Source organism: Channa argus, chromosome 17, assembly GCF_033026475.1.
Source record: "Channa argus isolate prfri chromosome 17, Channa argus male v1.0, whole genome shotgun sequence".
Classification (NCBI taxonomy): Eukaryota; Metazoa; Chordata; class Actinopteri; order Anabantiformes; family Channidae; genus Channa; species Channa argus.
This window is the reverse complement of record NC_090213.1, coordinates 7,828,320-7,842,809: the sequence shown is the minus strand read 5'-3', so window position 1 is coordinate 7,842,809 and position 14,490 is coordinate 7,828,320. Positions and strand designations below refer to the sequence as shown.

Here is a 14,490-nt window from a genome sequence, read left to right as displayed (position 1 = left end):
GCACCCAGTGCTAATCAGATCTAAATAGCAACTGTTTCTAGGACAGGGTTCATCTGCTACATGGCTATGTGGGAGCCTTTGGTTCTCATGGCTGTCCCAGAGGGGGCTGAGCTTTAGCCTCTTTTGGCAGCTGTCTCCATGCTATGGCTCTGCACTGGATCATTACTAATGTTTCGGCAAAATATTGCGATTGAAAGATGAATAAAAGGTCTTGAATTGTGGGCCCTCTTGATGAAAGCTCGCAGCCATCTGCGAGATTTTCTTTTTGTATTGCAGAGAATTTTTTTTTAAATGTAGCGAGAGTTTCTGTACTTTGTGCTCCCTTTGTCTCACAGCTGCTAATACTCCTCGTGCTAACTCCTCAGTTGCCACCGATATTATTCGGCACAAGCTGTTGTGGCTGTCAGAAATGCAAAACGCTTCGCCTCCTGTATGACAGAGGATGAGAAATTAACCAGATGCCAAGTGTATCGAATGGCGAATGTAAAACGTTTGCTGAATCAGCTATTGAGTAACAGATGCGCTCAGTTATTCAGTAATTAATAAGCAGACGTTTCGCTTTAACTACCAGAATTTAGAGCACTGAAAGGTTCGTTAGTGTCTGACGTTTAGTTGGAATATAGGCTGTAATAACAGTAAAATGTGGCAAATGTTTGTGTCCATGATGACACGTTATTGTTCTGATAAACACTCACCGGCCACTTTATTAAGTACACTTAAGTAGGTAGGCAGCACTGGGTTGGACCACCTTTTGCCTTTAGATCTGCCCTAGTTCTTCGTGGCATATATTCACCAAAGTGGTGGAAACATTCCTTAGAGATTTTGGTCCACATTCACAAGATAGCATTACTCAGGTGCTGCAGATTTGTCGGCCACACGGGATGCAAATCTCCTGTTCCACCACATCCCAAAGGTGATCTACGGGATTGACACCTGGTGACCTCATTTACCGCTAATTACTCGTCACGTTTAAGAAACCAGTTTGAGATAATTAAAGTTTTCTGATATGAAGTGTTATCCTGCTGGAAGTAGTCATCAAAAGATACACTGTGGTCATAAAAGTGTGGTCATGGTCAAGAAAATTACTTTGGTAGACTGTAGCTAAGCAATGGCTTGGTTGGTCCTAAGAAAATACCCCCCATAGCTTTACACACAAAACAGGGTGGATCCAAGCTTTATGATGTTTACACCAACTCTGAACCTACCATCCAATTGTTGCAGCAGAAATCAAGACTCATCAGACCAGGCAACCCAGTGTGGTTTTGTGCTGCTGCAGATCAGTGAGCATTTTTGCTTTCTCTGTAAACCTTAAAGATGGTTGCTCATGAAAATTCCAGTAGACCAATAGTTTCCAACATACCCAGACCAGCCCAACTGAGAACAACTGTACAGTGTTCAAAGTCACTTACAGTAAATCACCTTTCTTCCCAATTCTGATGCTCTGATATTAGCAGTAAAGAACTATTGAACAGTAGTACCTAAGAAAGGGGTTGGTGTGCATATTTGAAAATTAATTTGCATGCATTGAAATTTCCTCCTTTTAACAGCGCTGTATAAAAAAACATGTCTTGATACCATCAGACTAATATGACACATCTGCTTTACATACGTTGGACTAGTATAACAAGTAGTATGAAAAGCAGCAGTGAAGACTGTGTGAAAACAAATCAGCTATGTCCACCTGATTGACACTGACTGTGATGTGTACTGTGGGATTTTACATGTTACATTCTAATGAAGCGTATGTACACTGCTGTGCAAACAGGATATGATAAGCAGGATGTGAGGAAAGTGACAAACTGACAACTGATGAGCGAAACCCAAACAGGCAGCAGTGACTTAACACCAGAGTCTAGAGCATCAGAGTCTTTTCACCTCTGGTGTCTCTGGTTCACTTTGGTATAAAACTTCACGGATTGGCCGAGTTGATAAAACTGCTTGTATGATTTGACAACTTGTTGATATTGTATGTCTGAGTTTAAGAAACAGGCCAAACATTTTGCTTTAATTAAGTAGCTGGTAACACTCACATTGCCCCACATTTAATATCTCTGAGTGGTAGATTTAATAGGCAATACTCAATATTTGGAAGCAATCATAATTCTACTGTAAAATGTTTTATATTGTCTTTTTTTTCTGTTTAAACACCACTTACTGCATGGGTGTACAGTAAGAACGAGGTAGGCTCTAGTGGTTTTCCGTCTATCCACTTCTAGTGGTCTTCATCAACAGTTGACACAGGGGTTACAATCAAACCACATATGCTGATGTAAACTGTGAAAGCTCAAGATCAGTTTTGCTGCTGTGTGAATGGAAACAACCTTTAACAGTTTCTTTTTTTATTGAAAAGGGGAAGTGTTTAATGTCATAAACTGTTTAATGTCATGTGTTTACTGTGCTAGAAAAACAAATATCTCCAAAAATATCTGCTTTGCCCTTTGAGCAACACTGAAATGAACAATAAAAACTTCATGTAAATATATTCCCACACGTCAATAATTCAGTGCTTTTTAGATTATTAAGAAGTTGGTATATACAGTATATATATTGTTTCTTACAATACAAAATGTAATATAAAATGAAAAATAAATATAAAATGAAATATAATGTACAGAACAGTGAGGACTACATATTGGATCGGCTTCCATCTGTACATGCCATTTATCCATCTTTTCAACAACTTCTCCTCAAACCCTTCCACCCTCATGCCGAATTCAAGAGTTCAATGTGCTCTTACAAAACTATAGAGATCTCACAACCACTACTTGTGTGAAGGTGGAATTTGTGATTTCTACAGGGGCAGTGTTATCCTGTAAGTGAAAGCAGATGTAAATTACCCATAGGCCACTGGTCTGATTACTGTAAATGTCCAACTGGATAATGTTGCTTATAAGCACCAAGGATAATGTGGTTAAGAATGACTCCCCGAGTCCTGAAAAGTTCCTGACAGACCTCACACCATAAGTGTGAGATCACAGGGGGGGAATGGGAACATTTGTCACAGCTGTCAGCAACATCAGAATAAATTTGTGATCAATTGGACTAAGTATTTTGAATTAGATGAGACCCAGACTTGCACATGAAGATGGGGAAATGACTGCTTCCAAAGCACCATGTCACCAGTCTGAGGTCTTGGGCGGCTGCTGCTCCCAGTCTTGTCTAATCTTCTGAATTCCAGCAATGTTATTCAAGTCATGTTATATGAGATGTGAGCCTTCGGCATGTCTACCGTTTCAGGTTTTAATAAACAGTAACCTACTTACTTACTGTTATCCTTCTTTTAAAAAAACAGATTTTAATTATTCTGTTATCTGCAGCCAACATCACCAAATACTCCTGAGAGCACATCACATGATCCTTTGTTCTTGTATATTTTTTCCTCGCTTTATCAGGGTGTCCTTGGAAAACTAATCATGTCTTTTCATGCTTTTCGCCTCCTTGTTCACGGACTGTCAAAGTGGAAGCTTACAATGCAAGAAAGCTGATGAGTATGCAAATGACTGGAGACAAACTGACAGAGAAAGAGAAAAGTGGAGAAATGAAAGCAGATAGGCAGTCGTGGAGAGTAATGTGTGTCATTCAGTGATGTCATGCACCCAAACGTCCAGGGTGACAGCGGCAGCGGTAACAGCCTGAGTCAGAGGATGACATCAACCCTACAAGCTGTCAGACAGGTTGTGAAAAGGCTTAGTCCCACACTCCCATTGTCCTCTGGTTAATGCTGTTATTCAGCCTGCCACCGGCCTTACTATTTGTTAATCTGACCTAACACACAGTTAAACACAGGACAAAGACACACTAACAGCACATTTAAAGGGCAGTGCATAGAAAAGCCCAGCGGTGAAATGTCAGCCTGTGATACACCATCACAGCTTTTTGAATACAAAAGAAAAAGCACACAGTTTTGAGTGAGGTCAGGCAATGAAAATTTAGCAGCAGTCAGATTCAGTGCAGGTTACAAAGCTTGTGTAGCTCACAGTTTGGTTTGTTTAATATGAAGGAGGCATATATAATAAGTATAGTAAGTGATTTCATATTTTATTGTCATCAAACCCCATAAAAATTATTTTAATGAAGCTTCATATATCTTATTCCTCTGCGTCTTAGAGCTCCATTGCTTTTCATAAAATATATTTTAAAAGAAGAACAGGAGCCACACTGCTGCAATCGTTGATACACCGGGCAACATTACCGCCAACTCCATGGTTGAGTCGCCTCTGTGCTTTCTAAATGCTCAGTAATTGCTCTGTAGCCTCCATCTATTATTTCCAATGTTTGCTTAGAAAGGGTTAAAAGCATTTTCGCAACTCTGTTTAAAAAAATATTTCATGTTTTATATCCAAATGACAAATCCAACCTGATGTCAAAGCTACATAATATGGAAAAGTTCAACCACATTAACTTCTCTAACAGCCATCCAAATATGCAGAGGGTGGAGGAAGTGCTAATTGAGAGACGGATGAGTAAAAGCGGAAGTATAAAGACTCCAGCTCCCACATTTGCTCAAAAAGCACCAAGCTCTGTTATATTTTCCAACCACGCAATCCCCCATTATGCAGCCCCAGTACATAGACAAACGAGGCTTCTTTGGGTCAGGTCAAACTCGTTGTTTGTTCTTTGCTCATTGTACACAGAATTACAGATAAGTGGGGACGACATGAGTCAGTGGGCACATATATATATATATATATATATATATATATATATATATATATATATATATATATATATATATATATATATATATATATATATATATATATATATGCTTACATGAATCAGAGTTATGAGGTAGTTAGGAGGTTGGTTTCAGGAAAACCATTTCAAAGAATCTTTCCACTTACCTGGTATTATACCTGTGCAGTTACAGAGTATTTTAGCATCCCTCATTTTCAGACTGCATGTTTAATTAGTAAGTGTGTGGGTGTGTTGGTGGATGATATCACCTTTTCTATATAAATATCCATTATGTTTTCTTCACATTTGAAAAAGGGAAGCAAAATGGGAAGTAAAAAATCTAAGATTACATGTTTACAGAAAACTGGAGTCATTATCTTCCTCCGTATGGTCATAACACTCCCCAGGAGACCAAGATAAAGAGCCCAAATTAAAAGATTACATCATGTGAATCCACACAATCGATGCCCACATGTTGAATAAAAGACAATTTGATCCCCCAGGTGCTTTGTTCACATCTTCAAACATCTTCAACATAAGTATTTTCAAAAAAGATCCTTTCATGATGGAAACAAAGAGGCAGGACAACCATTAAAGTTATGTCAAATACATGCAGTTTGTAGCAGCTTAGAGCGCCCCCTGTAGGAAGGGGCTATAAACATGCAACAACTCTCTTTGAGCCACTTTGTAAATGTACATATATATAGTCCACTGCAAAAAAAAGTAATATGCTGATTAGCTGAAGACATTTGGGTTTGAGATGAAAAAATGGATATGTTCAGAACTTTAGGTGTAAATGCCATCAAATGAAAGCTGGATATGTAAAACATATTTTGTGTCAGATCCCCACTATATGTGTTTCCAGAGACCAATATCTCTTGGTTTTATTCCTAGGTTTCACTTGTGAATACTGTATTATGTGTTGTTGCTGTTCCCTTAGATGCAACCTTTCATTGTGAGCCAAACCACCCTGGATACTGTCACGTGAACGTCAAAGACTGTGCCTTCCGCAGGTTTCATCGAGTTTGTCTCACGCTTAACACAATTTCTCTATGGGATCAATAAAGTTGTTTCAATCTTGAATCTTGTCTTAATAATTGATCACTGCCTGGAAGTCTGTGCCTCTTTCTTCAAATTCCACATCATTCAGAATTTTTCCTACCTGTCTGTCTGCTGGCTGGCCTCCACAGAACTTGTCGCAACATTTGGATTGGCCACTTATCATGCACACAAGAAATTGAATCTCCAGCAGCTTCAGGTCAATGGTCTGTTGGTCAAGGCGCTTTGCATTTCAGAGCCATTACATCGCTGTTATGCAGAGCTTGTCTTCTGCTCGGACAAGCAGTGCAGAGCAATATATCAAGAATGAGTCCTGCATAACAATCCTGTTTCAGTATTTGTCCAGTCCCTGAAGATATGAGATCAGACATACATATAGATAAAACGATAAGCTGTTTATTCTGAAGCCTAGAATGTATTTAATGGTGGATAAGTAGAGCAATCTTAAAAGTCACGATCATCAGTTTGCATTCACCAGCCTGTTTTTTTTATTATTTGTTTCACAGTCAATGCACAGCAGAGAAAGTGCCTGGTCCTGGCTCACACACTGAGCCCACGTCTCCCCAGAAATCAGCTCACGGTCTTTATTCTCCTAATACATTATTGAAAGCTATTTTTGCAGCCGCACTCAAGAACAAAGGTATCGCAGTTGTCACTTTCAACTTCATAGACACGACAGAGAGGATATTTTGGGAAACTTTTTCTTTTTCTTTCCACTCGCTGAACTTCCATGAGACTTCATTCCCCTCAAGCAGTTTATTCTCTTAGCATCTGCCAGTCTCAGGAGTGCAGCAAAAGCCTTTTGTTATCATTTTGCTCAATAGGACCACCATAGATTTGGAATACAACCACTGAAGACTGGCCTTTCTACACCAAAGTACATGTGATCACGATGAGACTTAGAGCTGAGTGACTGAAGATTTTCATTCATGAGTTTGACTTCTATTTCTTTGATTTTCAGCCACGTGTTTTCCAGTTTTCTCTCTCTCCTCGGAACACACTTCAGTATGTTAAGTCCAAATTGCATGGCTGAACTATCACGTCTTCTCCCCTCCATCCCCACAAACACACACACACACACACACACACACAGTCTAACCATACCAGACTTCAAATGTCTTGCAGAGCTACCACGATGTTACACTGTCACTGTACAAGTCTGGATTTTAAGTTACAAATCCTCAGAGCCCTGCAGACCAACCAAGCGAGACACTGAGTCACCAACTGCAGTGTGTGTGTGTGTGTTCACAGAGAAGGGTGTGAAACGGAAAGAGAAGGGAAAACTCAATTAATGTCACTCTCACACGACAAAGCAACATCCAGTGTCTTTATATACCAAGCAAATAATTACACCATCTTTCTTTACATGATTTGTTTGTATGTGTTTTCTCTGCAGCAAAGAACTACATTCTAAAATCTGCACTGATGATTAATTACACAATTATAATGGCTGTCAGTAGGGTTAGGCCAAAGACATCAGTAAAAATCTCCCTCAGCAAGGGGAGGTTTTAAGGGCCTGTTAGAGTCATCAGATCGACCTGATAGCGTTTACAGTACAGTATGTATCCCCAACCCCCCACCTTCACTCTCCTCAACCTCAGGGTGCACCCCCAGATGACCATAAATCATTATTTCACCCAGATTGAGCACTGAACAAGATGGTGGAACCAGTGGAGCAGATCAGTGACCAGTGGTGCCAGCTGAAGTGCTCAGCAGCTTGGAAATGTGTTTAATATTCCTACTTGCCAATATTAGATATTCTCTCTATTCCATGTCCTAACTTATGTTTGTATTCACTGTATTTGACACTAAACTGAATTGTCGCTTGAGGTCCTTATACAAAACACCATATTTGGAATTTACAAAATATAGCTTAAAAACTTAATGCCTGCTTTCTTTCTTACTGTTAATTACATGAGAAGCTGCTGGGTAAGGCTTTGTTTTTAAGCAGCAGATATGACATCGTTTTCAAAAGCAAGCTAATTTCTGTAGCTATATGGATTATTTGTGTCCCCCACTCCTACGTCAGTGTCTTGACCAAATACACATGACACTGCAAAGACCTATACTATGTCTAGTTATAACACTGCTTCAGACATCTGCTCCTGCTTCAAGAGGCAACAACTGGCTGATGGTTGTGATGGGGACATGTTTTGTTATACTAACAGACAATTACTTCTACCTTTAAAAATAAAATGTTCTTTCATTTCTCTACCAAACTCTCGGACAAATGTGATGACTAGAATTGGTGGGAAAATGCATATTAATTTGTTTTTCTGGTGACCCGGTGAGAAACAACAAGCTACAATTGCACATGAAGCTTCCTTTGTGGCATTTGAAACAAGAGTGTGTCCCCATTTAATCCATGGTCAAACAATAGCTCTAAAGTGTTAAGGTGCCCTTCAGGAAGAAACCCAACTCCCAACAGACACAATCCATCACATAAAGACAGTGCAGCATCTGCCCAACTTAACATCTATGTAAAATGATTAATAATAGCAAAACCCTGAAAAAACATTTAAGTTCACAATCAGGACACAGTCTAAAGCAGTGACCAGCTCCTGACTCCATCTTCTTCGCTGCTCTCCGAGCTTTGAATTTACAAACGACATGTGTTATGTACTCCCAGATCCCTTCTGCAGCTGCTCCGGTGGTTGGGCAAGTGCTTTGGGCTTCGGTTTATGTAATGACTGCAAAGCAACACACACATACAGTATGCCTGACTGAGTCGCTGCACATGCCCAACACTGTGGCAATTTGAAACGGAATCATTACACGTTCACTTATTAAATTGACATGCTCCTGGCTGCAAGCCTTCATTTCATGGCTTGATGCAAAAGACTAACAACAGTAAACATGACTTTTATTTTGCCGTAAACACTTTTAAACAGATGACATCAAAACATTATTAGCTTCTTTGCTACAAGGCACTGCAGTGTTAAATATTTGTGGGTAAAAAAAAAGAACTGACAGTCATGACTGTACCTGTGCAAAATACCAGCACATATACAAGCTGACCACAAGTCAGTTATTGACTTTCAGTAAAGACAATCTTTCACATCCATCAGCTACAAAACACAGAACATGAGCTCCACATAGTGGACAGTGTAGACTTTGCCTATATAAAACATCTCAAGGTGCTTTTTACCACATGCGAAGGAAGGAAGGAAAAGTCCAAATGGGGAGTTCCATTTTAGACCCGGTAATATCAGTCCTGTCCATTGGTTAACCCTCCAGCAGTATACCTAAGCATTAAACCTGTAGGAAGAAAAGACATTGGTAAAGCAAATTGACAAAGATCAATACAAACACAGATTATCTATACTGTTATCCATTTAAAGCGCAATGGTGTCAATCCCAGCTGAAAAGATCTACAACCCCAAATCAAAAAAAGTTGGAAAAATGTGTAATAAATGTGAATTGGGATTGTACATTATACATATAAAAGTTCCTTTAGAACTGTAATATTTTTAGAATCAACATTTAAAATGGTATTCAGCTATTAACACCAGTATGAATTAACAAAACAGTATTTTCACAAACCAGTCTATTGTTGTGTGAGTACACAAAGATCCTCAGAGACGCTGAAACACGAATCCTGGTTAAAATGTTTGCTAAGTAAATAAAAATAACTTTCAGTGTACAGAAAGATGATGGGAAAATGCTGTTTTAAGAAGTTTCCTTATATCAAAAAAAATGTAAAATAGAACTGTTGATAATTTAATAATAAGTATGTCCTGTTACATATGTGTCCCTTAATGTTAATGTTTTTATGTGATGAAAGAATTTGTAATTATTTGGGTGTACTCTTGTCTACCACACTAGTTTTCTGGATTTAACAGGTTTCTTCATTTATAGCCAAGGATGTATCATAGAATCATGAATTAAAATACACAGTAATTTAAAACTTCACTCTAAAACCCTAAGAGACTCATATTGTCCACACATATTGTCCTTTATTCCAAGCGTTCTTCTTCCTGTACATGCGGTGTACCAATTTACCTGGACAGAGTATTTTTGCCAGTGGTGCCTTCACTTCCATCAGCTGTGGGTTTTCCTCAGCATCTTTACTGGCGTGGAAGCTTGTGAAGTGCAGTGCGGGCCACCAGTCTTTTCTTTTAGCCATCTTTCCAATGACAACATTATGCCAGTCTTCTCTGTATTAATACACAAACATACACTCATTAATGATTTACCAACATAACTCCAATCTGTAAAAAGATGTTACACATTTTATACGTACTGCAACTGTAATTTTTGAATAATGGCTTTCAAACTCTTCCACACGGCCAAGTTGCTCCTCCAGCAGGCAAAGTCCAGCATTTCCAGAACAACTCCTAAAGCCTTGTCGATATCACCTTTTTTTCCTGTAAACAACAAAAACACATTACCAAATGATATTATGGGACACAGACCGACAGTGTTATGAGACAGGATGGCCATTAACAATGGAGAAGAAAGACAAATTACAAAACCCTATAGAACAAATGTATACATACAAGGACAATAATGCCTGAAGTTGAACATTTCTAATATAAATGTGATTCATCCTAATTATTTACATAGTTTATTATCTATTAATATTTGTAATGTGTTATTAGGGTTTTACCTGACTGAAGCAAGAGAGAGCTGTACTCCAACATCAGCTCATGGCTTGGAACTAACACTTGAAGGATCTATGGCAGAAAGAAGTAGAGAATACAGTCAGTATAAGTCAGAGAGTTTTAGTCTGTGTTAGTGTGCTTAATTAAAAAACTAATAACAAGCGTTTACACATTCTAGTTTACACAATAGCTTTTCATTACATTTTTGTATCTTGCTATAGAATATTAAATATGATTAAAGTGACACATACAAATAATACATTCAGTACTTTCAGAACATACACACTCTAGTTACATATTGTCCTAAAAGTGTCATTTACACAACAAAAGTAATAATTTACCACTGCACTAGCTACGGTGTTTTCAATATGAAGCTATACCTTCAATACTTTCATCAATTTCTTCTTGGAAGCATCATATCGCTTTAGGAACTCATAGAGGTAGACATGTGCATTGGGATTGGGTGGGAAGTTATTGTCATAGGCGTAGTCATTCAAGACTTTTAAAGCCTCTTCATGATGCTCATAGAACTCCAGCATCTGCACAAAAAAAAAAACAGTAAGTTGAAAACATGAAAGACAAGAAACAAGAAACATTTCTTTAATTAAATCAGATAGTTGGGAATGAGTGCTCACCTCAGTATAACTCAGTATAAAGGGGTCCCAGATACCAGGGTTTTTCAAAATCTCCTTCAAATTCACAGAGGCTTGTCTGAAATAGTTATGCATTTCCTGATTGTCACCAGAGTCTGGATGATCTGCACACAGGCCAAACACCACGTAATTACAAGACGTTTCCATTTAGTTTGAAACCTCACAGGACATTAATTAGCATGAACGTTCACTTTCATGTTGTTACTGTGTCTAACCTGTAGGTGGCAGGCTGACTACACACAAAAGTGCCATTGTAACTTACACAAATACATAATAGATTTTTTGGGATGTTAAGTATTATATTGCCTTACCATTGCAAGAGTGTGTGAACTTTTTGTCACACCAGATGATGTAATCCAGCAGGCTCCTGTAGGCCTGGATCAATTTAGCCTTCTGATACTGAGCTAGCGATTCCTTTCCATACCTCCAACTTTCAGCGACACACAACTGACGCTTTGCATCCTCAATGTGACCATGGAGCAGCAGGTGAAAGGAATGTTCCAGGCTGATCTGGAGACCCCACAAAAAATACTTCTCAACGTGTTTCAGAAGTGTAAAGAATTTTCATGTTGATAAAAAGCAAATCAACATGAAAGTTGTGTAGATGACATAAGACTGTACCATTAGGTAATGCTTAACTCCTGAGTGTTTCATTCGTTCATAGATGTTGTTGTAGTCTTCCAGCTTTGAGTTGGGGTGATGGTGAAGGATCTCTGCGCTGATTCTCCAAATAAGCTGCCAAGAAAAAGGAATGTATAAGTGGATAGAGAGTGTTACCTCATATAGCTTATAAAACAAATGTGTAGAATTATGTGTAATACTTGGTTTGTGGTTATGTGTGTGGTTTGTGTGTTACATGTCTATATGGGCCAGTCACTGTTAAAATGACACAAAATAAACAACAAAAACACACCTACCTCTTTATGCTGTCTTGTAGTGCCTCTAGTGTTGTCTTTTAATTTTTCAGCATAACAGGCCATGTATTCTGCTGCCTCCTGCCATCTGTGATGAAGCATGGCATCTCTGATCTTCTCCAGGCACGTCCATGTACTATGGTGAAACCCATTTTCCTCCTTTTTCTCTAAAGATAAAAAAAACTGTTTTCTTACTGAATAATGTTTCTGTCATAGACAATGATAACCATTTTAGGTTTTGCAGCTTAACTGCTTTTTGAGGTTAATACCACTGCGTGTAAAAATCTGATCATGACAAACTGTCCACTAGTCACTAGTTAACATGGAGATGTCGTAGAAATACAAAGATCCTATAAATGTTTATGAAATAATTGTGACTAAGACAAAACTGTAATTTATTCAGTGAAACATTTTTAATTGAGAAAAAAAACTCAGTGATTTTACTGAGTAATAATCTACCTAATGGAGACACTATTTCTGAATTGACTTTAACATGTTTGGGCATTTCTGGAATGGAAATGTTTATTTATAAGCCAAGATATATGCACATATACTGATATGCATGCACCAAGTTTACTCTATGGCTTATATACTGTATGAGTCAGACAATGTATTGCTCTAACTGATGGCCGGAACTAGAAAACATACTAAGGGTGCATACTATACAACTCACCTGTATACATTATTTTAGCCAGAGGGAGCTTGGATTTTTTCCCTCCTTTGGATGAGTTGTCATCAGAAGAGTCATCATTATCCTCCAAGTCTTCCACAGAGGAAAGCTCTGTATCCATGTGATCCATAGTAAGCACAAGAGCTGAACTCAGGGAGGACACCTGCCTTGTATCACTAGGTTAAATATGATGGTTAATGACATCTACCTGGAAGAACAAAAAAGTCATTATTTACATGACATTAAGATTGCTGCAGTCAATGACTGGAGGAGCAACTACAATAACAACTTAAAGTTTCTTACACAGTTCTGCGAGTTCTGTGAGTTCAGCCATACTTTGAGAAACTAGTTGGATGAAAATGTTTGTGAACGTGCTTGTGAGATTACTGTACTTAAACTTGTGTGTACAATTGATCCGTCATCGGCTAGGTTGACAAGCAAATACAATAAATGTTCAATCTCATACAACGTCAGAGTCGAGTAAGACGTTCTACAACTAGCTCTATAATTCATTTAAAATACGAAAGCACAAACATTCCACAAAGCATATAAAGTAAATTAATTATCCACCAGAGATTCCAAGAAACATTATCAATAACACTTAATTCTAGATACAATACAAAGTGTGTTACATTACATCACAGTATTTTTTTTAACAGGTCCAACTTGTGGGAAAGGTGGTGAGCAGGTGCGATTTCACAATTTGTTATAGGAAATGGTTGTTTATATTAGAAGAGTAACGTTAACTTACAGCCATGCTAACAGGTACGTAACTGACTGTTAGCTTGGGTCCTACCTTCTAGCCAGGTGTTTGGTTCACGTTAGCCAGTCATCCGATCCTAAACCAGTAGTGGTGAACTACAAATCGTTTAAAGCTCCTCAGACGTCTCCGCTGAATCACAACTGAAAGTAGATTTACTAGTTGGTATCTTTTATCACGACAGTGTGAACCTTCCACATGTTATTACTAGCCAAACCCTCGAAGTCGTAGCTAAGGAAGCAAAGGGAAACGCTGCACAGCTATTGGTTGATGTAGCAGGAAGAGGCGGGGCAAAGAACTCCTTGATGTTTTTCTGTAAACATTGGGCATCCGTGTACAACTCTATCTGAAATTCATACATGGTTATACAGGGTGGGTGATAACCATGAGCCATTATTAATTAATTACAAGAAATAAACCAGAAATGTCATAAAGTTTTACACTGTAAAAGTAAAGTGGGGTTGATTTAAAAAATGCCATTTTTCCACAAAAATATTGATTTGATTTGTGAACAATTCTTCAAAGAACATGCACTTTTCTTTCCTCTTTTCAGTCCTCCTAAAAGATTGTGGATCATTTCATTTGTAAATATAGGTTGCGTTTAGTTTAACTGCATATCAGAATTAAAATCCTGGGAAGTTTCCAAAATATTTAGCAGTGATGAGGAATTTCTTCAGAAGGTTTTTCAACTACTGCCTTTTTGGGGTATTGATGGCAAAAGAGGTTTAACTAATCATTGAATCCAAGTGTTCACTTACTTTTTCGACAAACCACTTTTGTTTTATGGGTGTTGTTTGAAAAAAAAGACATGGAAGGTTAGAATTGTGTTATTAACGAAGCATGCGGCGTTTGTCTCTGCATATTACTCAGATGACGTTTAGATCGCATTTTATGAACTGTTAGTGCAAGAAAACAGGTTCACACACTGTGTAAGCAAAACATGTCTTTGAGTGGGACTTTTGGTTGTTTCTTCTGACTGTTTATGGAGGGGCCCTGAAAAATAGGACGATACAATGCATCAAACAATAACACGTGACTACTGAAATATGCATGATAAGGCACATCCGGTTTTCTGTTTATATTGTAATATCCATTATGCAAAATGCCATTAATTGGTAATTCTAGAAGAAAGTGCATTTGCAAAAACACAAGG

General features: G+C 38.2%; 1 protein-coding gene across 2 annotated transcripts; it reads right to left on the bottom strand.

Moving 5' to 3' along the window:
• Window positions 1-7,049: 7,049 nt before the first annotated feature.
• taf1a (TATA box binding protein (TBP)-associated factor, RNA polymerase I, A) lies at window positions 7,050-13,584 on the bottom strand. Of its 2 annotated transcripts, XM_067482822.1 has the most exons (12): window positions 13,374-13,584; window positions 12,881-12,922; window positions 12,581-12,785; window positions 11,911-12,074; window positions 11,615-11,728; window positions 11,305-11,503; window positions 10,976-11,097; window positions 10,721-10,879; window positions 10,346-10,412; window positions 9,980-10,103; window positions 9,739-9,893; window positions 7,050-8,994 (listed from the first exon to the last, which is right to left on the bottom strand). In XM_067482822.1, exons 3-12 carry the CDS (start codon window positions 12,705-12,707, stop codon window positions 8,945-8,947), a joined length of 1,281 nt encoding a protein of 426 aa, XP_067338923.1. In that variant the 5' UTR covers window positions 12,708-12,785; window positions 12,881-12,922; window positions 13,374-13,584; the 3' UTR covers window positions 7,050-8,944. The 2 variants fall into 2 exon arrangements, with proteins under 2 accessions (XP_067338923.1, XP_067338922.1); XM_067482821.1 differs by lacking the exon at window positions 12,881-12,922.
• Between the last annotated feature and the right edge of the window lie 906 nt (window positions 13,585-14,490).

Excerpts from the sequence above, each read along its gene's own strand:
- taf1a (XM_067482822.1), bottom strand. The coding sequence starts at position 12,707 with ATGGATCACATGGATACAGAGCTTTCCTCTGTGGAAGACTTGGAGGAT. Across the intron at positions 12,075-12,580 it reads GGCTAAAATAATGTATACAG|AGAAAAAGGAGGAAAATGGG; the intron begins GTGAGTTGTATA and ends TTTTATCTTTAG. Across the intron at positions 10,880-10,975 it reads TTATACTGAGTTATACTGAG|ATGCTGGAGTTCTATGAGCA; the intron begins GTGAGCACTCAT and ends TTTTTTGTGCAG.